Source organism: Mytilus californianus, unplaced genomic scaffold (assembly GCF_021869535.1).
Source record: "Mytilus californianus isolate M0D057914Y unplaced genomic scaffold, xbMytCali1.0.p SCAF_3, whole genome shotgun sequence".
In the NCBI taxonomy this organism is placed as follows: domain Eukaryota; kingdom Metazoa; phylum Mollusca; class Bivalvia; order Mytilida; family Mytilidae; genus Mytilus; species Mytilus californianus.
Genome location: NW_026262679.1, coordinates 56,645,932 through 56,673,909, shown reverse-complemented (window position 1 = coordinate 56,673,909; position 27,978 = coordinate 56,645,932). Strand labels below are relative to the sequence as shown.

The window sequence follows — 27,978 nt, the reverse complement described above, 5'->3', positions numbered from 1 at the left end:
TTTAGTATGGCGTTCATTATCACTGAACTAGTATATATATTTGTTTAGGGGCCAGCTGAAGGACGCCTCCGGGTGCGGGAATTTCTTGCTGCATTGAAGACCTGTTGGTGACCTTCTGCTGTTGTCTGTTCTATGGTCGGGTTGTTGTCTCTTTGACGCATTCCCCATTTCCATTCTCAATTTTATATAAAGAATGTGGCGGGGTTAAACATGTTTGTGAACGCTCATCCTCCTCCTAACATGGGACAGTGGTGTAACAGCACAACATAAGAACAAACTGTAAAAATCAGTTGCAATTGGCTTAACTCAAAAGATCTGTACGAGCCACAAAAAAACCACTAGCATAAAAACAATGGACACGAAGCACCAAAATAAGAGTTCTAACAGTCACTGAAAGCTAGTTCAAAGCCAATTACAACTAATAAATAAATCATGCTCTCCCTGACGAAAGTATCAGTTAAGAAATAATCTACGGCTGCCATTAATTATTTCGTTTCTAATAGGACAAATAAGGTAATTTTGTCGACCGTGAACGTCCTATACACACGATACTGTTTTGGCTGTTCCGTTCTCCCGCATATTTAACGAACACAAATGTCAACAATATTATCCATGAAATTTAAATGGAATGTTAAATATCTATCGGAATGCAATCATTCTAATGCAATCATTTTGCTTGGATGACAATCAGCGTAAAATCCTCTATCTTCCTGTTTGTAGCTGAGGGAACCCGTCATTGTGAATTCTGGAATGTATTGACATATATGCATGTTATTTCTTCAATAATAAATAAATAGATAAATTCACATTTTCCACCTTTAAATATTCTTTTTATCTAATTTTATTTCATTCTGAGGCGTACAAGAAGCCTTAAAAAGGTCTGCTGTTTGCATTTGACGCCGGAAGCATACATATGACGTCACTGTGTTGTGTTGTCAAAGACGATAACATCATTTTCTGGAATTTTCGTTTTATGAAACTTTACACCGATAATAACTGATATGGACTGAATTGTTTATTCTGCATTAGAATACAGACAACCATATTGTATTTGAAGCTCAGCCTACGTAAAGCATGGGATTTACTAAAATTGAGTTTACCTGGTCGTATAAATAAGGAGGGCGTAACGCGGAACAGCCAATGTTGTGTATTCATATGTTTGCACTAAACGTAGATATACTGTGATTATATTGGTTGACAATATATAGGTCGTCATATTAGAATCAGTGAACATCAAACGGATTTAGTGCTTGTTTAAAACAAATACGAACAATAGCCCTTCATAAATATATAGATCTCATATATCAATTCAATTTATGGAAGTTATGATCAACGACCAACACAAGGGGCTTGGCTTGTAATAGGCACATGCAACATGTGGCCGGGTTAAACCTTTTTTCAGCGCTGTATTCAAACTGGAGACAGTGGTGAAACAACACACTTTAAAAATAAAAAAAGTGAGTTGGAAAGGTCTTGATAAATCAAAATGATAAAAGACGCGAAGTACCACTCCAAGAATACTTGCAGTAACCATAAGCTATGTCAAAGCCCAATATGAACTTATTAATTGACCTTGTTTTTCGACATTATCATCTATTAATCATTTAATAATAATCTATTAAAAATTTGGCTTTTAATAGCTGGTATCGACACTTCAAGAGTAACGTTAGGTTTTGCTGTACGTTATATGGCCGGTTTACCAGAGATTCAGAGTAAAGTTCAGGAAGAAATAGACAGAGTTGTTGGTAAGTACTCTAAAGTTTGCTTGTGTTCTTTCCTTGTCATTCATATTGTCATATATATAAATTAACTATTTACAAAACTTTGAATTATTCGGAATACTAAGGATTTTCTACCCTAAGAACAGATAACCTTAGCTGTATTTGGCAAAACCTTTCGGAATTGTGGCCCTCAATGCTCTTCAACTTCGCACTGTATTTGACCTTTTCGATTTATTTAAATCGAGCGTCACTGATGAGTCTTTTGTAGACGAAACGCGTATATGGCGTACAAAATTATAATTCTAGTACCTTTGATGAGTTTTTTTTTCTAAAGCTTTTAGGTATTTTATAGTGGACAAATGTGTACATAAAGAGTTCTATATATCTGAACATTTTTTTCTCTTATATAATATGGTATAACTTCTATCACACAATGAAATATTCAATGCTCATACTTAATACACAGGTTCTATATCAAAAGTTTTTTATGATAGTAAAATCTTGTTTTATTATCTCATTATCAAACAGGCCACTTTAAAAGAATGATCAATATTTTTTAAATGTTGAACATTACCGAACCTGAATACTTCTCAAAACTCAAATCCATTGAACGAATATTCTTTTATGTAACAAGAAATATATGAAAATAACACTGTGACATGGTATTGGTCTGTGAAATGCCTCTTTGATTGTTTAATTAGTAGAATAAAACAACTAATTATGAAATGTAAAAGACATCTTTTATTCAAATAGATGTAATGTTACTATCATTTTTAAATAGAAAAATATCTTGATAGTCATATTAATACATACATGTATATTTATATGTTATGTCATTTTGATGTTATAATCATGTCTTAAATAACAGACTTGTCAAAAAATAATGCATTTGACCTTTAAAACGCAAAATAAAGTCCATCGCATTGTATTAACTAAGTTAAAGATGTCCATCTACTCTAATTACATGAAAAAAACATTGAAAACATAATATATTGTCATATGAAAACACTTTTTTATTTCAGCATATCTGTACTAAAGCCCTGAAAAATTCATTTATTGCCACAAAAGGTTTTTAGTTTGTACAGACCAAATTAAAAATCCCTCAAATTGTTATCAGTGTTTACATAAAAAAAGTAAAATATCTAAAATACCGAACTCCAAGAAAAATTCAACACGGAAAGTCCCTTATCAAATGGCAAAACCAAAAGCTCAAACACATTAAACAAATGGAAAACAACTGTCATATTCCTGATTTGGTACAGGCATTTCCTTATGTAGAAATAGGTGGATTAAACCAGGTTTCTGATGTTTGAATAGGAAAAGATAGATTACCGACGGTCAAAGACAGAGAAAATCTCAGCTATACAGAAGCCACCTTACATGAAGTCATGAGGCTTGGTACCGCTGTTCCCGTAGGTATACCTCATAGTACAATTTGTGACACACGAGTTGGTGAGTATTTTAATCAAACAGACTTTTACAATGTTTTAAAAAGTCTTTTTACTTATCCAATATGGAGACTTTATATTTTTTTCGATAAGGCAATTAGATTATTTCACTGCATCGTTTGTTTATTATATAAACTGCATTGATATTAATTTTGACTAAATGAAATCAGTCGCACACCTTCGTTTTTTGCTGATTTGTGATAAAATATGTTCTTTTATTTGTGACATCATTTAGCATAACGGTCTGTTTCATGTCATTACCAAAAAAACAATGAATTGCAAGTAAATTTGAAATCAAATTTAAAAAAAATGAACACTCAATGGTTGACAAATAGACCAACCATAAGTTGAATAAAGAAGTAAAATTCCAATAGAGAAAAGTAGCTGACGTTAATAAGAAGTGCAAACACAGCAGTATGTATCAAATATATAGAAATCAGATACATATTCATATAATATACAGGCGCGGATCCAGCCATTTTTAAAAGGGGGGTTCCAACAAATGAAAGTATTATAAAAAAGGGGGTTCAAACCATATGTCCCCATACAAAAGCATAAGTTGTCAAACAAAAGAGGGGGATCCGCTACTTATAAAGCCAAATTAATATGAGGCATAGCATTTTGAAGTGTGAATGCATTTCTATAGTTTCATTGGAGACTAGAGTAGTACTTCATATTACTTAATGTTTTATGAATAAATGAGATATAGGGTATATGTCTATTGGACCACAAACAAGCTCGAACAAAAAACCAAAATACATTTATATAAAATCAATGCTCTTGACTTTTTTGGAATCATATTGTGATGCATGGTGCCTAAATGTTAACTTAAAAATCTGAAGTTTTAATAGTTAATAAAAGTGAACGTCACATAAAAGAACGATTCTATTTTAAGAATGAATTGTTTGAAACTGTTATATTTAATTATTACATTACATTAGAATCCGTAAATTTGATTGGCTGACAACAATTGTGAGGCGCTCAAATATAAAATTTTATTTCCGTATTAAACACAACAGCACGTGCTATCCGTGACAATGTTAAAAGAATGCATAGAAAAACAAATGGAAACCTTGATATAACTCTTATAATGTCATGGTTGTAGCATAACAAATGTAATTATAAGAATTGAATGCTTCTTTTAATAATGTTATAGAGTTGTTAAAGCGTTGATAGTGCGCACATTTTTAGAATGAAGCGCTTCATACAAAATGTGCTTCGGTCAACGCTTTTACACCCAATAACATTATAAAAAGAAGCATTTCATTCTTAAATATAAATATTTGGAGTTATTTATATTCAAGTCAAGGGGCCTATTTAAATATTCAAAAGAAAAGCATTTGATAAACCTGTAAACGCTTCATATCAACTAAGTAAATTTTTATCTTGTTCAGCTGGTTGAGTTTAAAAAAATGAACATCTGTTTGACCATACCATAAACCCTATTCTTTTGTATGGCTCAGAGATATAAGGAATATTCAAAGCTGACTCTACATCTTGTCAAAAATTAAAAAATGCTATGATTATACTAGTACTTGAAAAAATATATAAAAAAAATGTTGCTGATGAAATGTTCTGTAGCATATTTTGTATTTGTAAATAACAAAAGTACAAATATTACTGTACAATTCGAATTAGGAAGATTTCATTATCTTTATATCTATGTCAAGCTTTTTGCATACATCACATCATTGCAACCCAAATTCATTGAACGAATTTGTTTCTATGTAGCAAGAAATATATGAAAATAATACTGTGACATGGTATTGTTCTGCGAAAGTTCTCCTGAATTGTTCAATTATTAGAATAAAACAACTATTCATGGAAAGTAAAAGACACCATTTATAAAAATAGATGTAATGTTACTGGAAAATTGGTTACTCGTTAATCTCACAAAAGTCTTTCTCAAATATAGAAAAATATCTTGATAATCATATTAAAACATACATGTATATTAATATGTTTTGTAACTTTGATGTCATAGTTTACATACTTGTCCAAATTTTGCTATTTCAATTGTTTACTTCTTTGTTAAGCAGATGAGTATGTTATGAGGTACATATCCGTCCCTATGTCAGTAGGTTGTTTTTCGAAAGGTTATTAAAAGTACCATTTGCCAAATATTATGACATTCAACACAATGTTATGGGACATAAAATACAGATCAGATACGATTTTAATGGATTTGCCATTTACCATTTAAGAGTTAAATCCCTTAGTTACACAAACTAGAGGCTCTAAAGAGCCTGTGTTGCTCAACTTGGTCTATGTGCATATTCAACAAAGGACACTCTCCAACATTGTAGATGAGAAAAAAATTCATGACAAAATCTCTGTTTTGTTGATCTTATATTGCTGATCATTTGGTCTGTTTCTCTCTATCTTGTTTAAGTTTTGCTCAAAACACAAATGAGGCTCATTTAAAGGCAATCACTCGTATAAAGTGACAGTCTACTAACTATATCGGCAAAATTTGATGTGTTAGTAGATCTTGCCTTGCTAATCATTTTTGTGATTAAAAGTGTCTATTTATCTATTATAATTTTTTATCATATACAGCAAAACGCAAAAAAATGGTAAACATCTTCATTAAAGGGCCCTTACTCCAATAAGGAGATGTAAGACGATTTCCTCCAATTGTTTAAATTGAAGTATTTGTCTTGCTGATCATTTTTGCTAAAATGAGTATCTATCTATCTATGATAATTTTTAAGATATAAGGCAAAAACGCAAAAAATTGGTAAAAATCGTCACCCAAGGGCAATAACTCTAATAAGCACTCGACTGACGATTTCGACCATCAGACTTAATTGTAGACCTTGTCTTGCTGATCATTTTTGCATTTTAAAGTTTCTCGCTATCTATTACAGCCTTCAAGATAATAGGCAAAAAAGAAAAAATGATAATTTTTGTCATTTAAGGGCAATAACTCTTATTAGAAGTCGTCTGACAGTTTTGACGTATGTGAACAATAGGTAGAGCTCAAATTTTGAACATATCTGCTCCTGTCAGATTTTCTGTATTTATAACGGTTTTCAAAATAATAGACAAAACTTGCATTTTACCCCAATGTTTAATTTTTAGCCATGTTGGCCATCTTGATTAGCAGCCGGGGTCATCGGACATATTTTTTAAACAAGACTCCCCAATGATGATTGTGGCCAAGTTTGGTTGAATTTTGTCCAGTGGTTTCAGAGTAGAAGATTTTTTTGATGGACACCAAGTGATGAGAAAAGCTCACTTGGCCCTGTGGGCCAGGTGAGCTAAAAAAAAGATATTTCTTTAGCTTACAGATGATAACTAAAAATGCACTATAACAAATCATTTTAAATTTGAACACAATGTAAAAGATCATAAAATATGACATGGTGATCCTCTATTCCGTCGGCGTCGTAGACGTCATCGTCGTTATTTTATATAATAAAAACATATCAAATTTACAAAAAAATAGTAAACATCAACTTAAAAACAAAAGTTATAGCTTTGAAACATACAAATTTCCAAAAACTTTGAACATAGCGATTAATTTTTCAAATTTCGAAAAATAAATCGAATAAGGGACCACAGTTTATTAATAGAAACTGTTAGATACAGAAAAATTCTAGAGATTTAAGACTATGTACACATTTTGATGTATAAGTTGATGAATAACATTTCTTTTATTAATGTAAAATTAATTAGTAATAATTAAGGAAAGCAATTTTTTTTGAAAAAAATCTAATAACTTAAAATATATAGATAAATTAAAACAAATTCTTCATCCTGAAATAAAACAGGATACCAACAAATTAGGCTCCTTTTAAAAAAAAAGTACAGAGAGTGATAAAAACATGATTATTGTCAGATGCATATGTATTGTTTATTTTCAATTGTTTGTTATATATGTATGTTTGTAAGCCCTTGGCAAATATGGGTGGAAAGCGCATTTTCAATAAAGAAAGTTATCAACAATAAGGTTCAGTCTGTGGTTAAAGTGTTTTGTAAACACTTTTCTCTAATTCGTACACGATTTATCCTTTTCCTGACCTGTTGATTATTTTTATTTAATCAATGTGTGGTTCGTTTGATCTCAGTTCTTCATTAGTCAAAATTCTATTATGACGTCAAATTTTCTTGCTTTCCTCTGAATTTCCTATTGTGGCGTCATGAAAAAAGGCGACCATGCCTGATGACGTCACATAGAAAGAACACATCTTTTTGCAGATCATTCGAAAGGAAGGATTGAATTTGTATGTATATCGTTTAAAAATCATTAGAGAAATAGATTCCACCACCAAAACTTGTGTAATACGATATTTATCCACTCTCAACAGTTAAATTTTAAATATTTAAAACGCTTGGCGAGCCTCGCGTTTTTAATTTGAAAATTTAACTGTCTCGAGTGGATAAATATTGTATCACACTCGATACAGTGATAGAATCTATATATAACTTTTTCAAACCTTCATGGAATTTTATGAAACTTGGACAGAATCTTTTTTTATGATAAAAAAAGCAACATTTCAAAAACATTTTTTTTTCAAATTTGATGTATTGTACTGATAAGATGGACTTAGTTTTTTTTCAGTTCATATTCATGTTCGATCTGAGGTTAAAAAAACAAATAAAAAATCATTAGCCCTGTCAACCCGTCATGCAACTTTACATGGATAGAAGCTTCTTTATTATCAAAGTTAGGAACCTTAGTGCCATTATTGTACCTCTAAGGGGCATTGTTAGCAACCATTAGTGAAATAAAATATCTGAAGTTGGTCCAAAAAACAAAAAATATATTATTTCCAGAGCAAAATTTAAAAAAAAACATTTTTCATTTTCTGCATTTTTTAAAGAAATGGATTCAATTTTTTTTTCAGTTAAGATTAAGATAGTCATATATATATATTTGTTCTCATTTGTCAGTACTTAAATGATAGATCCTAGACGAACTATGGATCATATTTTTTTTGCAGCTTACATTTCAGTATGAGGTTTAATATTTTTAGACATCAATAACTATGTTTTACCTCCATAGAATTTCGAGACTTAGACTAAAGTTTCTTCATGATCAAGAATATATTTTTCACGTATTTTTCTGATAAATTGACATAGTTTGGCATTCAACATAACTTGTTTACACCGATACTAGCAAATACATAGGGTACCACGGAAACCTCTAAGTTTCTTTTAATTTTAAATAACTTTATAAATCTTTTGAAATTTTATCAGAATGTCATAGACTATAAAATACAGGTGAAGTTCAATTTTGACAACGTTGACATTAACCATTCGAATCATTCCCCTTAATTACGTTAAGATCTTGTTTTTTTTTTAGTTTAGGTGATAACGAAAGTACGGTTTGACAAATTTTTAAAAGTTTTGAAACATAATATACAGGTCACAATCAATTTGAATATTGGTTTTGACAATTACTTTAGGAAACACTTATATTACATTTATAAATCATTATAAAAACACTCATCAGAAATACCAGGGTAATATTTTTGTAGACCAGACGCGCGTTTCGGGTTTTGACAATTACTTTAGGAAACACTTATATAATATTTGTAAATCATTATAAAAACACTCATCAGAAATACCAGGTTAATATTTTTGTAGACCAGACGCGCGTTTCATCTGCAAAAAGACTCGTCAATGACGCTCGAATAAAAAAGTGGAAAGGTCATGAATTAAAAGATATCAAGAGTAAAGAGATATTTTAAATCATTTACTATTGTATTCAGGTTAACATTTCCTGTCTTTCTCAAAAGTACTGCACAAATTATATTTTTTTTGTTTTACAGGAGGTTATGATGTTCCAAAGGATACAATGGTAATGATCAATCACTGGGCACTTCACCATGATCCCAGATATTGGAAAGACGAGGAGAAATTTGATCCGACACGTTACCTCGACGAAAATGGAAAACTTGGTATGAAACCAGAAAGCTGGTTACCATTCTCTGCAGGCAGACGTGTGTGTCTAGGCGAAACTGTTGCTAAACCAGAACTTCTTTTGATTTTTGCAACGATAATGCAAAGGTTCAAGATAACCCTGCCTGAAGGAACAAACCCCAAAGTAGAATTATGTGGATCTGGTGGTATTACAATACCTGCTCCTTATAAAATCATTATTAAAGAAAGAAATATCATATGAATTTTTTCTTGACATTGTATAATATTTTCTAGCTAAACCTTTTCTTTACACATTTAGCTGTTTGTTAGAAAAAAAAAACAGACAACCTGCCAGTTTTTTTTAATAAATACAAAGAAATTATATTCATTTTTTTCATACTTTGAATGTGTTGTTGTTTACGTGCAGCTATGAAGTTTCTTTAACTACAGATCGATATCATGATAACTGAAAACCTGCTATCAAAGGCATGCGTTATTTATATATATTTTGACTGCCAAAAGAAACGCAACACGTACAGGTATTTTTCATTTAATAAATAAAAAAACCAAACAAACCAGATATCTTCTTTAAAGCTGTCCAATCGATGCAAGTTGTTTTATCAGAAAATGTTTTCTAGTGTTACCACATGCACTGCACATAATGTTGTCATTGTTTTTATTGTAAATACTTATTGTCTCCGTAATTGTGTAATTAGTTTATTAGAATATGATTTCGATCATTCATCCTCATTTTTTGTTTTTTTTTCTTCTCCTGAATTCATTATATCTTTACAAAGGCCCGACTGGGACTTTGAAATAAATAATGACAATAAGAGCGCATTTCCTTTATTTATGCTTTATTTTCTTTTGCGCGTAGTGATTTTGTGTCATGAGCTTATACACCATGTTCTTTGTTTATCTTTATGCTTAATTTATTTCTACACGTATGCATGTATATGATGTCATTTATATGTTTTTACAAAACAAGGATTGCCGTCAGTTCACAAGTCCTGCACAAGTTACCATAATTTGTCTGAATTTTTCTCTAAATTAGGTGCTTCCATAAAGTACCCCATCCCTTTATAATTTTTCAGTTCACCAATGACATGTACGACAATTATATTTCAATATTCCACAATGATGCAATTGAATTTTCGACACTTGCACTTCTGGTGATCAGGTTTTCTATTGATTTGCTGACGTGTAATGGCGTGATTACGGGATGCCAATTTGGATAAATCTAATCTTCTATCGGCAAAAATTCTTCCGAAAAATTTAGCTGTGCATCGGGTGCAATCTGTATCGTCCTCACGTACGACTGTGTTTCATTTGAAGGACTAAACTTTTGCTTTCAACGTTACACATGTTGCCCTTGTTGTATACTAAAACTTGCGTACGTGTGGCGTGGTACTGACGATGACCGGTTCTTGTGGTTCCAGTTATAACCTATATATTTATACAGTCTAGGCGGTAAATTACCGCGTTTTCCCTCTCCATTTATCCAGAGCAGGCCACTACACGAACGACTCCAAAGCTCTTTGAGATATTGGAATACATGTATTAATCTCCGCTGGATTTTTTGCAACATTAACGTTGAAAATCAACGAGACAAAACATGGTATGACGGATACGACAGAAGACCCATTACAACATGTATATACAACATAACCCAATTTTATATAGATATAAAATTGAGAATGTAAACGGGGAATGTGTCAAAGAGACAACAATCCGACCAAAGAGCAGAAACAAGCCCAATATATATTTCACAAATATTATCCCCCTCTTGTCAGCTCACTTGGCCGAAGGTATATGTGAAATATTGCCATGATTACTTGGCATCCGTCGTTGTCCCATGTCTTTTCGTGCTTACAAAGTATTTGAAACAAACTTGTTATATAGGAATGCTCTTTAGATAGTCCACTACAAAAATTATGTCTGCCAGCCCTATTCAATATTCTAAATGGCCACCACAGCCTTTGAATGGTCGACTTTTCCTAAAAAACTACTAAATTTAGGTTTGACGTTAGATGATAGAAATGTTCCTTTGATTATCCTCAACCAAACTGTGACTGATCATTCCAAAAGAATTTGGCGTGGTTATATGGCCTGTGATTTGTTGACAAAATTTCGTCAAACACTAATTGACCTATTAAAACAAAACTTGATAGAAATCTCCCTTGTATGTCTTTTTTCACAAAAAGATGGCCCATGAATGTTGTAAGAATGGCCGCCACAGGCTATAATTGGTTGCAACAAATGTTCAAGTAATATTTGCCAGCACTGATTATCTGTTTCCGCTCCTCCCATTCCCCCTGGTTAAGTACCCGTCCCATTTTTTCGTATTTGTGGAACAGGAAAATATTACTATATTAAAAACGGATTTTTATTTATTTGTACACTATGGCATTGTAAATGTAAAAATAAATGATTCAAAAGTTCTTATCTGGCTTTATATGCATGTGAATGAGCTTGACGACATATCCGATTAAAATGTGCTATTTAGGAAACCCTGGATTCAAATTTTGCTGCTTATTACCGGTGGAGCAATACATGCTCCGTCCATGGAATTTCTGGTTTTATTTGCACAACAAATACCTTATGAATCAAGTGCATAGTAAAATTCACATTTGAGACGACTCATTTTATTTACCTGTAAAAATCGGTGCCTACAGTCGGTACCGAGACTTTCCCAAAATCTCTAGTTGCGAATTCATTGTTTTTAGTAAACATGTTTACTTTTGTGAAACATAAAGTCCACGGATAGGAAGCATTAAACTACAGACATTTAATCGTAAATATTAAATTACTGGATAAAATATATGTACAATGTATAAAACAAAAATATATGTACAAAATATAAATTTTAGTTGCGGTTATTACATAGCAACAGCTTTTAATGCTTGTACAAATACATAACATATTTTTCAATTTTGAAATCATATTTTTATATGTCTTTTTAAGACGGATGTAAAATAAAAAACTATTCAATTTCATTTTCACACTTCATTTTGAGGACAACGTAAACTTTGGCTTGTGATGCGATTACAAGCGGTTGAATAAGAATTGTATTTTAATACCCCTACTTTTTCCTGCAAATTTATATATTAATTTTTTGTTTTTCGATAGTATAAGTTGATCTTGTATATTTGAGATAAAAGCAATGCGATGTATTTATATTTAATACAGATATCGTTTTGAGTTTAATGTTACGGTTTCACAAGAAAATATTAGATACATCCACTCACACATCATTTTCGGGGGGGGGGGGGGGGGGGGGGGGGGGAGAGGAGGGGGGAGGTGCAGGAGGATTTTTTGTGCGGATTGACTGTTCATTTTAATCTACTCCTAAGCATACTTTTTTTCTCTCACTTTTACAGCTCTTACCGGTCGCCAGGATATTCATTTTCAAAATCCTCCTGCCCCTCAGAAAATCAAAGGATCGTCCCTTTAGGGGTTTGAAGAAAAGATATTCGATTGTTGTAATTAAACGGATCGATGGATGTCTGTGAATTCTAATTGCGCACACTGTTTTTTTAAGGCCAGATGCCCATTTCCAACAGGAAAATACAAATAATAGAATGATTTTACATATAAAATACGAATTATACAAAATATCAAAACTTTTGTGTAATTTTATTGATAATATATTAAGCAAAGCTACATTAATTATACACACATTATATGTATTATAGAATATTTTTAATGGTTAGAAAATAAGAAATACGGATTATCCCATGTATATTGTATGCTGTATGCAAGATATATAAATAAATGGTCATAATACATAAAAAGATTGAAAATCATTTCGGATATCTGTAAGGATATCTGTAATACTTAATGAGGGGATATCTGTAAGGATATCTGTAATACTTAATGAGGGGATATCTGTGTCAGTTTGATTTTTATTCAGTATAACTCTGTGTCCTGAAGCTGAGATGAACAGTGTAGTTTGTTTTCCCAATATTTTATAATTATGTCTGAATTATCTTGGGAAAAGTTTGGAAATGAAAATGATACCTGACGAATGTCTATCAGATTCGGATTCATGGTCCCTTGTTAGAGCAAGAAAGATGTGACAAAAAATCAATAAGATATGCAAACAACGTTGCACCACAAGGAATCTAAATGAAACAAGAGTTCGATAGTGTTTTATGATATTAAACTAATTCCATTGAATATATTGAAGCATTTACGTTATAAACAAATTAAAAATATGAAAAATTGAAGGAGAATGCGCTGAAAATATCTTAATATAAATTTCTTTTCAACTCATTGTTAATTGTATATCTTGTGATATTAAAAATGTATTTCACATTGACGATATCCGTTTCAAGAACCACATAGACTGTAAGTACTAAGTTCTTCTTATTAATCTGCCTCTGCCACTATGCTGGCCTGGAATAGCTGTAAAAAAAACCCCGAACAATCATTACGTATTGATATACGGCATAACAATAAAATAAAACATATATAAAGTGAGACTGATAAATCCTTATACTTCAATATGCAGGTGCTGTTATGTAATTGCGACATACAAAAAGAAAAAAACGATTTTAAACAGGAAAAATGAAATCCTACATTTTGTAGAAGTAAAGTTCCCCACCGATCGTCATTGTCAATTTTAAGATGTTATTTAAGATATTTAGCAGACTGAACTACATCTGTAAGAATCCTTTATTCTAAGTTCAACGGGCTAGAAGCGAGTACGCTTTCAAAACATTATATATATCTATAAATAATTTATAAGCTTCTAATTTATCGCTTTCTTTAATAATTTTTAAATATGCATCTATTAAGCATGAGAAAAATGAACATAACACCGACACAAGGTGAAATGCAACAAAAAATTGAAGATTATGAACAATAAAAGTTTATAAAAATTTGTTTTATGAATTTAAAGATCTAGAATTTTTGTGCGAACAGATGCCGCAGGTAATTTCATATAAATTGCAGGCAGGAGAAGCAATGAATAAAATTGAGAATGGAAATGGGGAATGTGTCAAAGAGACAACAACCCGACCATAGAACAGACAACAGCAGAAGGTCACCAACATGTCTTCAATGCAGCGAGAAATTCCCGCTCCCGGAGGCGTCCTTCAGCTGGCCCCTAAACAAATATATATACTAGTTCAGTGATAATGAACGCCATACTAAACTCCAAATTGTACACAAGAAACTAAAATTAAAAATAATACAAGACTAACACAGGCTAGAGGCTCCTGACTTGGGACAGGCGCAAAAATGCGGCGGGGTTAAACATGTTTATGAGATCTCAACCCTCCCCCTATACCTCTAGCCAATGTAGAAAAGTAAACGCATAACAATACGCACATTAAAATTCAGTTCAAGAGAAGTCCGAGTCTGATGTCAGAAGATGTAACCAAAGAAAATAAACAAAATGACAATAATACATCTACTAGCAGTTAACTGACATGCCAGCTCCAGACTTCAATTAAACTGATTGAAAGATTATGTCTTCATCATATGAATATCAGGCACAATCCTTCCCGTTAGGGGTTTAGTATCATACCATCATAACATATATGAGAAGAACATAACCCGTGTCATGCCAACAACTGGTTTTTAAATAATGTTTTTATTTTTGAATAAATCTGTAAGAAAGATATTTTAGAAATAAAAAGAGTTTAACAATAGTTTGCGAGAAGTATATTTTAAAGGTTTACTAATAAAATATTGCATGTACATTGGGGTTGCTAAGGAAATGTGTTCAAGTTCCTAGGGAAACGCCAGAGGGGTATCAAAATATCATATGAACACGTTGAAAATATTACTGCCGATCGATATAAACGAACCAGTTGCAAAAGTATGAACTGTATTAAAAAGTATAACAAAAATATCGAACTCCAAGGCAAATTCAAATAGGGAGAAGTCCATAAAAACTGACAAAAATTAAATGCTATCAATCATTGGAACAAGTGAAAAACAAATGCAATCTTCCTGGCTTGGTACAGGCATTTTCCAAAGAAAATGGTGGGTTAAACCTGGTTTTATAGCAAGCTTAACCTCCCACTTGTATGAATGATGTTTATAGTTCCGTTATATTGACAAAATTGGGTCTGCAACCCAAACAGAGATAACTAGACATCATTGAGATAGGAGTCATCTCTGTGGGCCCCGCTGTGAACAACGTGTGGTAAAAAAATTGTATCTTTTTACCATAGGACATTGGGTTGTCAACTGAAACCAAAGTTTTTGATCTTGACCTTTGACCTAGGAAGTTGTACATACATTATGACACACCCTCTGGTGTTGGTTAATGTACATGTCAAGTATAAAGTATGAAATTATAACGGTTCTCTAGATATAGAGCGGACACGATCTTCACCATAGGAAATGGGGTTGTCAACTGAAACCAAAGTTTTTGACCTTGACCTTTGACCTAGAAAGTTGTACAAACATTATGACACACCCTCTGGTGTTGGTTAATATACATGTCAAGTATAAAGTATGAAATTATAACGGTTCACTAGATATAGAGCGGACACAATTTGTTACAGACGGACGAACGGACGGACAGACGGACAGACGGACAGACTGATCACTACAGAGCGACCCAGGAGCCAATACTATGTTAACACACAATACAACCGAGACCTTTGCCAATGATTATTCTCCATAAGTTTATCAAGAAAGCAGACGCTAAGTTGACCTTTTTGTGAACTGGTAAGGTGACTTAACAAAATATTTCTGCAAAGCATAAACAAGTTTGATTTATAATTTGTTCCATATGTAAATCTTTGAATCTACTCATGATAAAATTTACTTGATTCTTAAGATTTGAGTGCAACATTGAGTATAAATTTCATTTGTTTGCACTCAAAGTACCAGATATATGAACATTGTTTGCCCCATTTAGATAAATTGCAGAAATTTCGGTTTTCTATTATCTTCATATTCGTATTTAGTTTGACCTTCCAACTGGTGGTATTAGAGCGCCACTGATGAGTATTATGTTAACGAAACGCGCAAGTTGCATACCGAATTGTCAGTCTGGTATCTTTAAAATAAAGTTTTTACAACCACTGGGTCGATGCCACTGCCGATTGACGTGTCGTCCCCGAGGATAGCACCAACCAAGTAGTCAGCACACTTCTGTTGACAAAAATATCATTGAAATTGTCATTTTTGTAACTTTACTGTTATGAATGGATGAATTATTCAAAACACCGTGACCCAGATACATAGTTGGTCTTTTTCGGAATTTTTGCTTATGAATGCATTTCAACTTCGAATTTAATTATGCCATCATACTATTTTGATTAGTGCGCCACTGGTATGTTTTAATGTAAACGAAACGTGCGTATGGTGTACCTTAATTTAAGCATGGTATCTTTGATGATGTTTAATTACTCTGACATCAGTATATTTTCTTACCTTGAACATTATGTCCTTCTGGTCCATGAGAATCACCAAAGTTCTGAGATTCGGGATTTTCACCTACAAAACAGATACATTAATGTCAGTTATTGGCTTTCATAGCGTTTAAAATTTCCAAATTTGTTATCCTCATGTTATATTAAGGATTTTGATTAAAAAAACTACAAAAAAAAACAAACGCTCCCTCCCCAACCGAAATAAAATGTAAAACAAATTTTATTTACATAATGTTTTCTATATTAGTTGATAATGTTTTGCTGTTCATCTAAAATGCGACTGTTGGACAAAATCATGAATTATCAATTATTATGCAAATTTATTATAAGCAATCGTTTCTGTTTCCAAATTAAAAAAAAACTTATGGCTGTCTTCCATTGACTATTTATTTTCATTTATTCTTTACTATCCACATTGATGTTTTGTTTTTTCTCTATATAACGATATATGACCGATTTCCTCTATCATTTACATAGATATGCGGGTATTGATCCCCTTATAACATAAAGCGTTGTGTTGCCCGATTACTTCAATATTGTCGGGAATAAGTTTCGAAGTTAACAATTATGAATTCTAGATGCAGTAAGTTATCGGAATTAATCGGCAATCCTCGGGTGAATCCGCTACTCTCCTTGTACGGAATCGGCCGAGTTGTGACGATTGTTATCGGAATGTAAAGTGACACAATTTACTAATAAGACTTTATCTTGGTCTTGATATAATGATAGGAATTTTTTTGCCGAAAATGTTAGACACATGACAAGCTTAATTCCGATATGTTTTGTTCGAATTGTTTTAGCGAGTTGTGTTGTGTTTGTTAGAGTTTCGATTTGTTCTTTCAGTAAAGAATGAAAGGTTTATATATATAACATAAATTTACAGGTCAAGTGGATGTCATAAGTGAAGACACTCTTGTGTTATACATGTCTTTATTATGTTATTTATGATTTCTTGATGTTATGGTTAAATTTTGCAACATCGGACATCTGTTTAGGTATTTATCAAAACCAAAATAGGAAAAAATATCAATTAGTAGCTTTATTTATGTCAAAAACATTTAAACTGCCTGGGACAATTATTTCGCTTATGCTGGGAAGCCGGTGTGGTTGAAGAGAACCACCGACCATCGGTAGGAAAACTCAGAATCCTAGTCAATTAAAATTGGAGTCGAGCGCACCTGCCACGTGCAGGATTCGAACTCACAACCTCAGTGTTGACAGGCTAGTGATACAGTAGTTCGACTACTGAGACCACTCGGTCACCGAGGACCCAGCATTTAAATGAATCATACTTTAAATCTATGCACTAATTAACAACGATTTCCCTCATTAACCCATATTTCATTAAATATTTGCATTTTGAAAAAAAATATTCATCATATCTTTCTGAATTATACGTTTCTTTGAGATACGCAATGTTTTATTCAAGTAGTTAAATCTTGTATTATAAGATCATACAGTATAAATAAATAGGACCAAGAAACAAGCAACACTGCTTATTTCAACAAGCATAAAAAGATGATAAATAAATGATACATTTTGTTATCTTACCTTGAAGCTCCCTCTCTAAATTTTCTTTCTTTTCTGGAAATAATAATTAGATAAGACATTAAAAAGTGTTTTTTATGTTTCGTTTCTGTATATCTTTTTCTATACCAGTATTACCGTATTAATATGCATTTAAGTGACGGACATTCTATGGACGTTGCTGTCTCTTTTTTGTCATATAGCTCCTTAACCTTCAGCGTATGTACGCATTCATGGCTTTCTGATGTTTATGTTTGAGTGTTCCAGCTTTCTGATGTTTATGTTTGAGTGTTCCGGCTTTCTGATGTTTATGTGTTTATGTTTGAGTGTTCCGGCTTTCTGATGTTTATTCTATGGAAGCTGCTGTCTCTTTTTGGTTATATAGCTCCTTAACCTTCAGCGTATGTACGCATTCATGGCTTTTTGATGTTTGTGTTTGAGTATTCCAGCTTTCTCATGTTTATGTTTGAGTGTTCCGGCTTTCTGATCTTTATGTGTTTATGTTAGAGTGTTCCGGCTTTCTGATGTTTATGTTTGAGTGTTCCGGTTTTCTGATGTTTAAGTTTGAGTATTCCAGCTTACTGATGTTTATGTTCGAGTGTTCCGGCTTACTGATGATTATGTTTGAGTGTTCCGGCTTTCTGATGTTTATGTTTGAGTGTTCCGGCTTACTAATGTTTATGTTTGAGTGTTCCGGCTTTCTGATGTTTATGTTTGAGTGTTTCGGCTTTCTGATGTTTATGTTTGAGTGTTCCGGCTTACTGGTGTTTATGTTTGAGTGTTCCGATATGATTGTATCAAAGATCCAAAGATATTTATACTCCGAATAGCCATTTACAGCATTTGATACTAAGTTATTGTCAAAACATACCTTTATTTATAAAATGCTCTCAAAAAAAAAAAATTATAATAACAATAAATCAAGTAAGAGCCTACTATCCTTTTAAAAAAATTGTCTAATCTTTATTGGCCTATTTTGGATATTGTATAATATCTTATACTATTTAATTTAAGGTTATGTACTGATGAACTTATATTTCCTACATTAACCATTATTCTTTAAAAGAAACAAAATGGTATTGTGCAAGATTTGAATATTCTTCAATGTACAAATATTTTTTACGCATTACAATTAGCCTAATCATACAGTTTGTTGACACCTCAAAATGGAAAAAAAAATAAATGATACTATTTTTCTAAAGTAACTTGAATTCCCTTTCCAGATATGCTTTCTTTTCTGGAAAAAAAATATATAATTGGTATAAACATGATAAAGAAAAAAATCATCTAGGAAGTTTAGTTTCTAATGACTTTAACTTGTCAATAGTATTACCACATTAATATGATATGATATGGAGTGTCTAATATAGCTACCTTAATGACAGATGAGGTGAGTTTGAAACACCGTACAGGGAATTTATTCACTAATATATAACTATGAACTACTAAATAATATCATTAATTAATAGCGACGCAGTTATAAATTATAAACTGTCGATAGATTGCGTTTCCCAAAGTTAAAACAAGATCTGGAACGTTCATGTATGAAAAAAGTACCACACACTTTGGAGTTAAAGAAGAACCTCTTCAAAGAGGTTCGTAGGTAAATCGTAGTTCTATATCGAACTAAATTTTTCATGTTTTTCTAGCCAAAATACACTTCTTATTTCCCCAAACTTTGTTCTACAAACATTGAGATCTTGTGAATTGATGTATTGATCACGTCATGAAAAGTTATTTAATAGTTACCATGATACGTTAAGCTACCAAGAAGCAACAGAAAACATAAATAACTGCTCAGCTATTCTGTAAACTTCTTAAATACGTACTTTTTTATTTGTACTAATTCATGTATGCATAATATACTGTATATTTGTAATACAAACCTTGTGTATCTAATAATTCTTTCTCTAAATTTTCTTTCTTTTCTGAAATAAACAATGGAAAACATATATACCATTCCTTTCGCTTATGAAGTTTAACATATCTGAACGCAATTTAGTGTTGCTGGTTACAAAAGAGAGTACCCTTAGTATTGCGTAGTAACACAAAATGATCAATTTAGTTAATACATGTATATTGATAAAATCGAATAAATATCGGTAAGATATGTCTTAAACCTATTGTCTTTTGTTCGAATAGTTTATATAAAGAAACATTTGTTAAAACTTTATTTCTTTTAGTTACCAATGTTAACCTTTATGCTTTGGTTCATCGGTTACAGTTGTTATTTTAAATTTCTATGAAAATACACTGCATCGGTGGACATTTCGTAGCTTTCACCTCTCGACTGCAGAATGTAGCAAATTCGATCCACGACAGGGTCAAACCAACGAAATTAAAAACTAATTATTTGCAATCTCCCCCTTAAACATGGGGCATTTAGGAGTAAGGGGATATATATAAAGGCAACAGTAGTATACCGCTGTTAAAAAGTCATAAATCGATTGAGATAAAACAAATCCGGGTTACAAACAAAAACCGAGGGAAACACATCAACTATAAGAGGAAAACAACGGAACAACGGAAACACTGAAGTTCAACAAAAACAAACGCCAACATACATAGAAACATAACCTGTTCGAGTCAGAGTACGGTGAATGTGTCAGATTCGGATGAGGTGCCTAGCTGTTCGTTTGAGCTACAACCTTAAAGATCTGTCTTATAGATGAAGGTGGGTGAATAACATAACAGGATGCACATTCATGCCTCAGTAAAAGAGAGGCGAAAGACAACAAAACGGGATATTCAAACTCGGAAAAAACGAAAAAAAAAAAAAAAAACAAAAGACAAACAACAGTACACAACATACAACATAGAAAAACTAAAGACTGAGCAACATGAACCCACCAAAAGCCGGGGTTGGTCTCAGGTGCTCTGGAATGGTAAGGAAACCCTGATCCACATGTGGCACACATCTTATAGCTCATGAAAGTACAAAACCGGTGATAAGTCTAATTCTGTAGGTCACATTCGAGGAAAACATGTGATATTTGCGTTGGGCGATAAAAACATCTATCAGGTAATTAATCAACATTGCTAACAAATATTTATTCTGACAAATGGTTGATGCATTGCCTTTTGTAAACATTTCTGCACAATTCCTAATATTCCAATGAATAGTTTAAAGTTTATATATAATAAGTGTTTATAAATCATGTGATGGGCAAACCTATTTCAAAAACTCGTGTAATGCATACTGAATAACCGCTACTGGTGACTGTCCTTGGTGCGTTGATATTTAACACAGAGATTTCTTTAAAACAAGTGTTGAGCGGATACACTGTTTATAGTAAAATTATAAAACATTTTTTTTGGTTGTATAAACATTTAGTTTTCCTTTGTGGCAAAATCTTGGTCTTATTCTTCTCTTACAGAAATTGACAAAATTCTCGTTTTCATTCTGTAATACCGCTTTAGACAATACATTGTTACTTCGAAAAAATATTTTACAAAATGGTCAGGTAAAGAGCTTACCCAATGTATCCTTGAGTCGACGGCTCACACTTTCAGCTTCATCTAAATAAGGGATGCAAATGAATAAATTATGATGATAAAAATAATGAACAAATTTAAACACACTGTTTCCCATTTTCGGAATAAATTTTAGCTATAAAATGAATCTCTGTTACTGCGATCGCCTTGACGGTCAAATATTTTTATTATTCACATAAAAATATAGGAAAAGGGCGATATTTGAATGTTTGTATTTGCGGTAGAATCACAAAGCATGAAATAATGACCATTTTTCAAAAAGAATTAAGCGTTCAGCGTTCAACCCAAACCACAGCCGTGCAACTGATTTCGTTTTCAAAATATTAAAACGCACACATAAAAAAAGACATATAAAAGAAGGTTTTTAAATTTACATGCATCATATACCGAAATGAAAAAAAATACAATATATCATAAGACCTGCTTATTTGATTAGCAGACTTTACTAATATGACTTCACTGTAAACATCACTGTATTTCAGAGATTCTGAAGTGTTTCTCAACAGAAAGCTTAAGCATTTATTTGAAAAAAAGTTGCTAACTACATTGACTTTGTATAGCTTCAAAAATAAATCAATGCGGTGGTATATTTCAGCTATGAAATCTGCTTACCTGTCTTTTGATGTAACTGACGCTTAAGTTCTATTCGGTGACCCCTGAAAACCTGCACCTCTTCATTAAGTTGTTGGATACTGTACGTCTGGTCTCGATACTTTTGCTCCATAAAAGAAATTCTTTCTGTTAGATAGGAGAATATAAAACATCATTCCTTTGTTTAGCATGTTGAACATGCTGAATCTTTGAGATGTATATATTAAGTATGATTACATATAAACAAATTATGTAATTTAGATCTAGATAGGAAATGTTTTTACGCCGTTTATAATTTATGTAATTTAATTAATTATAATGCATTCATAAAACATTTACTTAAGGTGAAAAGTCAATAAATTTTGAAAAGGTATAGGAATTGGAAGCTGACCAAATATATATCTTCTTATTAATAAATAGCATCTGATCGTAAGGTCAATCATTTTAGTCCCAAAATGATTAATTCCAAATGACATAAAGAAAATATGAAATGCATTTTAGAAGATCATGCAATGCATTTTAAACTATTAGGTGTAACTGATAACTTTAATCTAAATTAAGTTGATGATAGAGCTACTAACTGAAATAAACACTTTTTATTAGTTGTTATTAGCTTTGAACTAGCTGTCGGTAACTGCGAGTACTCTCAGATCTGTGCTAAGTGTTTTCTTGTTGTTGGGATGTACAAGTACCCGTCCACGTCCACTTTGTGTTTTTTGTTAGATGTATTTCTATGTGTATCCATCTGATGAGTTAAGCTTTTTTCAACTGATTTTTATAGTTTGTTCTTATGTTGTAATTTAACACCACTGTCCCAGGTTAGGGGAGGGTTGGCGCCTTCAAACTAGTTTAACCCCGCCATATTCTGTATTTGCCTGTCAGGAACCTGTAATTCAGTGGTTGTCGTTTGTTGCTTTGTTACATATTTGTTTTTCGTTCATTATTTTGTACATTAATTAGGCCGTTAGTTTTTTCGTTTGAATTGTTTACATTTTTCATTTCGGGGCCTTTTATAGCTGACTATGCGGTATGGGGTTTGCTCATTGTTGAAGGCCGTACGGTGACCAATAGTTGTTAATTTCTGTGTGTCATTTGGTCTATTATGGAGAGTTTTCTCATTGGCAATCATACCACATCTTCTTTTTATACTTTATAAATTTCGTGCACCTGAAGTGTTTTTCTTGATGTATCTTTATCAGGAGCGCTTTAATCCTAAACATATAAAAGCCAGGTAGCAGCTATATGATCTAAAAGGACCTAAACAAAGTAGCCAAATTCATCACAGGTCAACTTACCTTAAGGAGTGGGAACCTTAATTTCTTAATGACCCAATTTACCGATTAATCTAATTGCGCTTTAAACGCTGAAAATGCTTTCATAGTGTATACATAAGACATTTCTTACCTTGATATCTTTGACCTTCCCATGAAAGTCTTGAATTTTCCTCTCGTAAATAATGTAATGTCCTTTCAAAGGGACCAAATGACCTGATTCTTTCTTGAAGTTGAGCATTTTCCTCTGAAATAATAAGGTGTTAATGAAAATATCTATTGAATATATGCGCATGTTATACAATTGAGAGGTATAGCTAGCTATAAAACCAGGTTTAATCCACCATTTTCTACATAAAGAAATGCCTGTACCAAGTCAGGAATATGTCAGTTGTTTTCCATTCGTTCGATGTGTTTGAGCTTTTGATTTTGCCAGTTGATAAGGGACTTTCCGTTTTCAATTTTCTTTGGAGTTACGTAGTTTTGTTATTAACTTTTTGCAGTTCACAAGAAAACTCTAAAAAGTTATCAATACATCTTGATAATAAGATCGGTAAATTATTTCGAGAAATTGATTTTTTATTCCAATTATCAAAAGCCCTTAACTGAATTTTCACTGTTTTAACCATTCATAAACGAGCAAGGGCACTAAGCCTAAATGGTATACAGTAAGGTGCAGAGCTATTAATCTTGTTGTTGGTATTACTTCTATAATAAAAGACGATTGACTAAAGTAGAGATTTGTCTAAAGAAAGCAAAAATATGAAAATATGATAATAACTTGAATCTTACCTATAAGGAACCGGTTTGAATTCTCAATAACCTTAAAGTTGGCCTCCTTCTGGGGTAGATCTCGATATTTTAACTGAAATTCACGGCTTTCTATTCTTATTTTATTTACCTCTTCTGCAAACAAATGTTTTACTTTTAAGTTATAGTTATTACTACAATTGCAGGTGACTTACAAAATGACATTGCGGAGTACTCTATATTCAAGGACAATTTTGTTTTTAATAGGGAAATATTATTTGTCAATTGCAACAATTGCATCTAGAGTTCATGATATATAATTTTATTATAACTGTAGGTTCGAACTTCTTCAAATTACTTTTGCCTTCATCAGAGGCATATTCACAAAAAAATACCCCAATTGTGCAATATATCAATTTTTTGATAGTAAACACAGCATTTCTTGTTTCTGTTTTTAACGTCATAAAAATGATAACGCATCCTCGTCCCGTGATATTTAGTTTGTAATACAGGAACATGACTGTGGCCAATATATGGTTATATATATGAACGTTAAAGTTCCTTGAATGTAGAGGGGGAAGCATATAAATATTACAAATATAAAATGATTAATTTGTACTATCCTTTCATTCTCTCCTAATGTGGCAGTTAAATTTGGTTCATAATTGAGTCCCATCCTATCCATTTCTTGATAACTTTATGCCATTCATTTCATGTGTTGGAGTTAAACCAAAATCAATTCATTGGGCTTCGATGGCCGAGCGTTCTAAGCAGTTCAACTACTGTATCACTAGCCTGTCAACACTGAGGTGATGAGGTCGAATCCCGCGCTTGGCAGATCAATGCGTTCGACTCCAATCTTAATTGACTAGGGTTGTCAATTTCCTGCCGAAGGTCGGTGGTTCTCTCCGGGCACTCCGGCATCCTCCGCAAAAAATTTGACCCAAACGAAATAGCCAATAGTGCAGAAAGTGGCGTTTAACACCAATCAATTAAGCAATCAACTTTTTTTTATATTCAAGTATTAACTTTGCTACATTTCAATTGTAGTTATTCATATACTAAATAAGTTTGGTTCTAAAGCTTAGGCTTAAATGTCCACAGTTAAAACAGCTACCTTCCTTTACAACTTATAACTCTATACAATTTATGTGATGTTGAATATATTGTACCTTGCATAATTTCGATCTCTTTATCCTTTGACTGAACCTGTGAATTCATTTTCTTTATAGCCTCCGCATACTGAGTGAGAGTATTTCTTGTGTCTGAAAAGTTTTGTATAATTCAAATTAAATTCAACCACCTTTTCAGATCTTTTGATATTCACTTTGTTTCATATGACAAGTTAAATATAACTGTTCTCTTACTTTTGGCTAATATGTTTTCTTGTTCAAGGTATTTAAAAAAGTCTTCAAGATTCATGTAGCTTTTACTCAATCTACGAATATAGAAGAAGATACACCAGGAAAATGTATCAAAGTTAAAGATAGTTTGGTAATACAGATAGAATATAAAATATATGCCTGTGCATTTGTATATACTTCCTGAGACAATATATGAGGGTCTGGATAGGGATCCTTTATTTCTTTTTCTAGAATAATTTTCCCTGTTCTTTATTTATTTTCACCCCATTCTATTTTCTTTATAATTTAACATCCCCTTATTCCCTATTCTTTATTTTGTTGCAAATTTTTCTCAATTCTTTATTATTGCACAATTTTTTCCAATTATTTTCTATTCTGTAAACCCCATCCAGACCCTCATATGTATTTTATAGTAACTCACTGTTAAGTTCCAATTGTTCCCGTTGTAACTCACTCTGCTTTGTCTTTAATTCTATACTTGTCTTGAATATATTTTCTAAAGATAACACAAACAGAAATTTTTTTAATGTTTTTCCTGATTAAATGGAATGTATTTACCTGATTATATGGTCAGGCTAAGATTCAGGAAATTCGGTGACTATGCGTTCCGACCCCTATATGAAATGGTTGGGAGTTACAGAGAATTGCTCTTAAATGATCAGACACCTGGGATAAACGTCAATGGCAACAACCACATAAAATCTCAAAGAAATTATCAGGCCATTTGTTTTCTTTATTTAAGTACTTCAAATTTTGTTTTCCTGGTCCTTTTAAGAATTAAATGTACTGTATGGGTTTTCCCAGTGTAGATGGCCGTACGGAGAGCTGTCCTGTAGTTGTATGATCATTATTATTTGGACTTTTTATGAATAATTGTCTCATTTGCAATACTTCCAGATCTCCTTATTTTGATGCTTTGCAATTAAGATTTCTCATTTGTGATCTTCCTTTTAACAACGCTTTTCTGAAACTGTTAGCTTGAAGTTATTTCACTTTCGTGTAAAACACTAAAATATTTCAAATATCATGTTTAGGTAAACTCACGACCATAAAAGTGAATAAAGTCGATTCTTGCAGTAACTTCAAAATGTCCCCTGTACATATAATTTGAAATATAACAGCTTTTTTTTTACCCAAAAAACAATGAAAAACACTTAAAAATCGGATTTTTTTTTATTATACTTTTTTTTTTTATCTTGTCAAGCCCTCCTCATAGCACTTTAATTTTGCCATATCTTAAAATCCTTTACCCAATTTAGGAACATTTTTCTGCAAACTTTTTTAAAAATATTTTGAATGAAATGTATGGAAAATATTCGAAAATGAATTACTACTCATTTAATTTTTCGTTTTTTAGTTTAAAGAATTAAAACAACCGTACATGAATGTCCTTTTAACGAATGAAAACATTTTGACATATTCAAAGATCACAGTATTTTTTTAAAAAAAGTGCATTTTATTTAGTGCAGTGATACAAACACACAAGTTTGTACGGTATGCGATTTTGTCGTGCTTTCTACTGAGTGACAACAAATTCAGCCATCCAAAGCATCCAGGTAGACAAACCCGTTAAGGTAACGAATGGCTACAATTTTGAGTTAACTCCAAAAAGAATAACAAAAGATTATTACTACATATTGTAAAATTGAAGTGAGTAAATTTGATCATCATCGTTTAACAGGTGGGGACGGAAATATATATCTATATGCACCTCTTCGTGTGGTGTTCTACAACTAAATACAGTTTCGTCAACATCCTTAAAGCTGCTGAGGAAAGTCTTGTTAACGAGAGACTATAACCAAAATCGCAATATTGGAGTCAATAAATTCATTCTTCTCCACGTTAACATGTAAAACCAGGATCATATTCCATACGCAGATACTAAGGTTTTGTTCTACAATTTGTAAAGCTTCATCAATATCCGTCTAACCGTTCAGGGAAAGTTTTGATTACACACAAATGAACAGACAAAACATCGGACAGACAATGAGACGGACAAACATACAGACAGACAAAAGGACGAGCATGGTTATTTATATATACATGTACCTAAACAAACATTGCCAAAGGTATACAAAAAAGTTGAATTTTATATTCTGATTTGAAAAGTAAACAGAAGTGGTAGAACTCGTAAAAAGAAGTGGTAGAACTCGTAAAAAGAAGTGGTAGAACTAGTAAAAAGAATGGTAGAACTGGTAAAAGAAGTGGTAGAACTAGTAAAAAGAAGTGGTAGAACTGGTAAAAGAAGTGGTAGGACGTGTAAAAAGATTGATTATTATGTTACTATCATTACCTTCTAACTGTTGCTTTTGTGAGGTTATTCTTGCAATTTCTCTTTTCTGTGTTTCTATTTCTGAATCTCGTGACCGTCCCATAGTTCGAAGTTGTTCTAAAATAATGAATATAAGCAGTTTAGAATAACTTCCAAATAACTCTATGACGAATAACGATAAAAATGCTTTAAAAAAATACAATATCAAACTCTCAGTCAAAACATGATATAAGAGCGAAATGTGGTATTATCGGTTAGGACGTAATCCGTC

At 32.2% G+C, this 27,978-nt stretch overlaps 2 protein-coding genes across 7 annotated transcripts in view; one reads left to right on the top strand and one right to left on the bottom strand.

Annotated features, from left to right (window-relative positions):
• LOC127734928 (steroid 17-alpha-hydroxylase/17,20 lyase-like) overlaps nt 1-9,790 on the top strand; it is a 31,546-nt gene extending 21,756 nt beyond the window's left edge. For all 4 annotated transcript variants that reach the window (XM_052244972.1, XM_052244975.1, XM_052244974.1 and 1 more), the window contains 3 exons: nt 1,641-1,745; nt 3,039-3,173; nt 8,950-9,790. In XM_052244972.1, coding sequence (XP_052100932.1) covers nt 1,641-1,745; nt 3,039-3,173; nt 8,950-9,302 — 593 coding nt within the window. In that variant the 3' untranslated portion in view covers nt 9,303-9,790. The remainder of the gene's footprint in view (nt 1-1,640; nt 1,746-3,038; nt 3,174-8,949) is intronic.
• A 2,861-nt stretch (nt 9,791-12,651) lies between these two features.
• The window catches only part of LOC127734922 (myosin-2 heavy chain-like), a 79,669-nt gene continuing 64,342 nt past the window's right edge, over nt 12,652-27,978 (bottom strand). For 2 of the 3 annotated variants that reach the window (XM_052244960.1, XM_052244962.1), the window contains 11 exons: nt 27,729-27,824; nt 25,857-25,931; nt 25,244-25,336; nt 24,114-24,227; nt 23,455-23,568; nt 22,072-22,197; nt 21,442-21,483; nt 19,851-19,892; nt 17,989-18,021; nt 16,439-16,501; nt 12,652-13,447 (listed from right to left, as the gene is read on the bottom strand). In XM_052244960.1, the coding sequence (XP_052100920.1) occupies nt 13,398-13,447; nt 16,439-16,501; nt 17,989-18,021; nt 19,851-19,892; nt 21,442-21,483; nt 22,072-22,197; nt 23,455-23,568; nt 24,114-24,227; nt 25,244-25,336; nt 25,857-25,931; nt 27,729-27,824 (848 nt within the window). In that variant the 3' untranslated portion in view covers nt 12,652-13,397. The remainder of the gene's footprint in view (nt 13,448-16,438; nt 16,502-17,988; nt 18,022-19,850; nt 19,893-21,441; nt 21,484-22,071; nt 22,198-23,454; nt 23,569-24,113; nt 24,228-25,243; nt 25,337-25,856; nt 25,932-27,728; nt 27,825-27,978) is intronic. The other variant, XM_052244961.1, reaches the window with a different exon arrangement.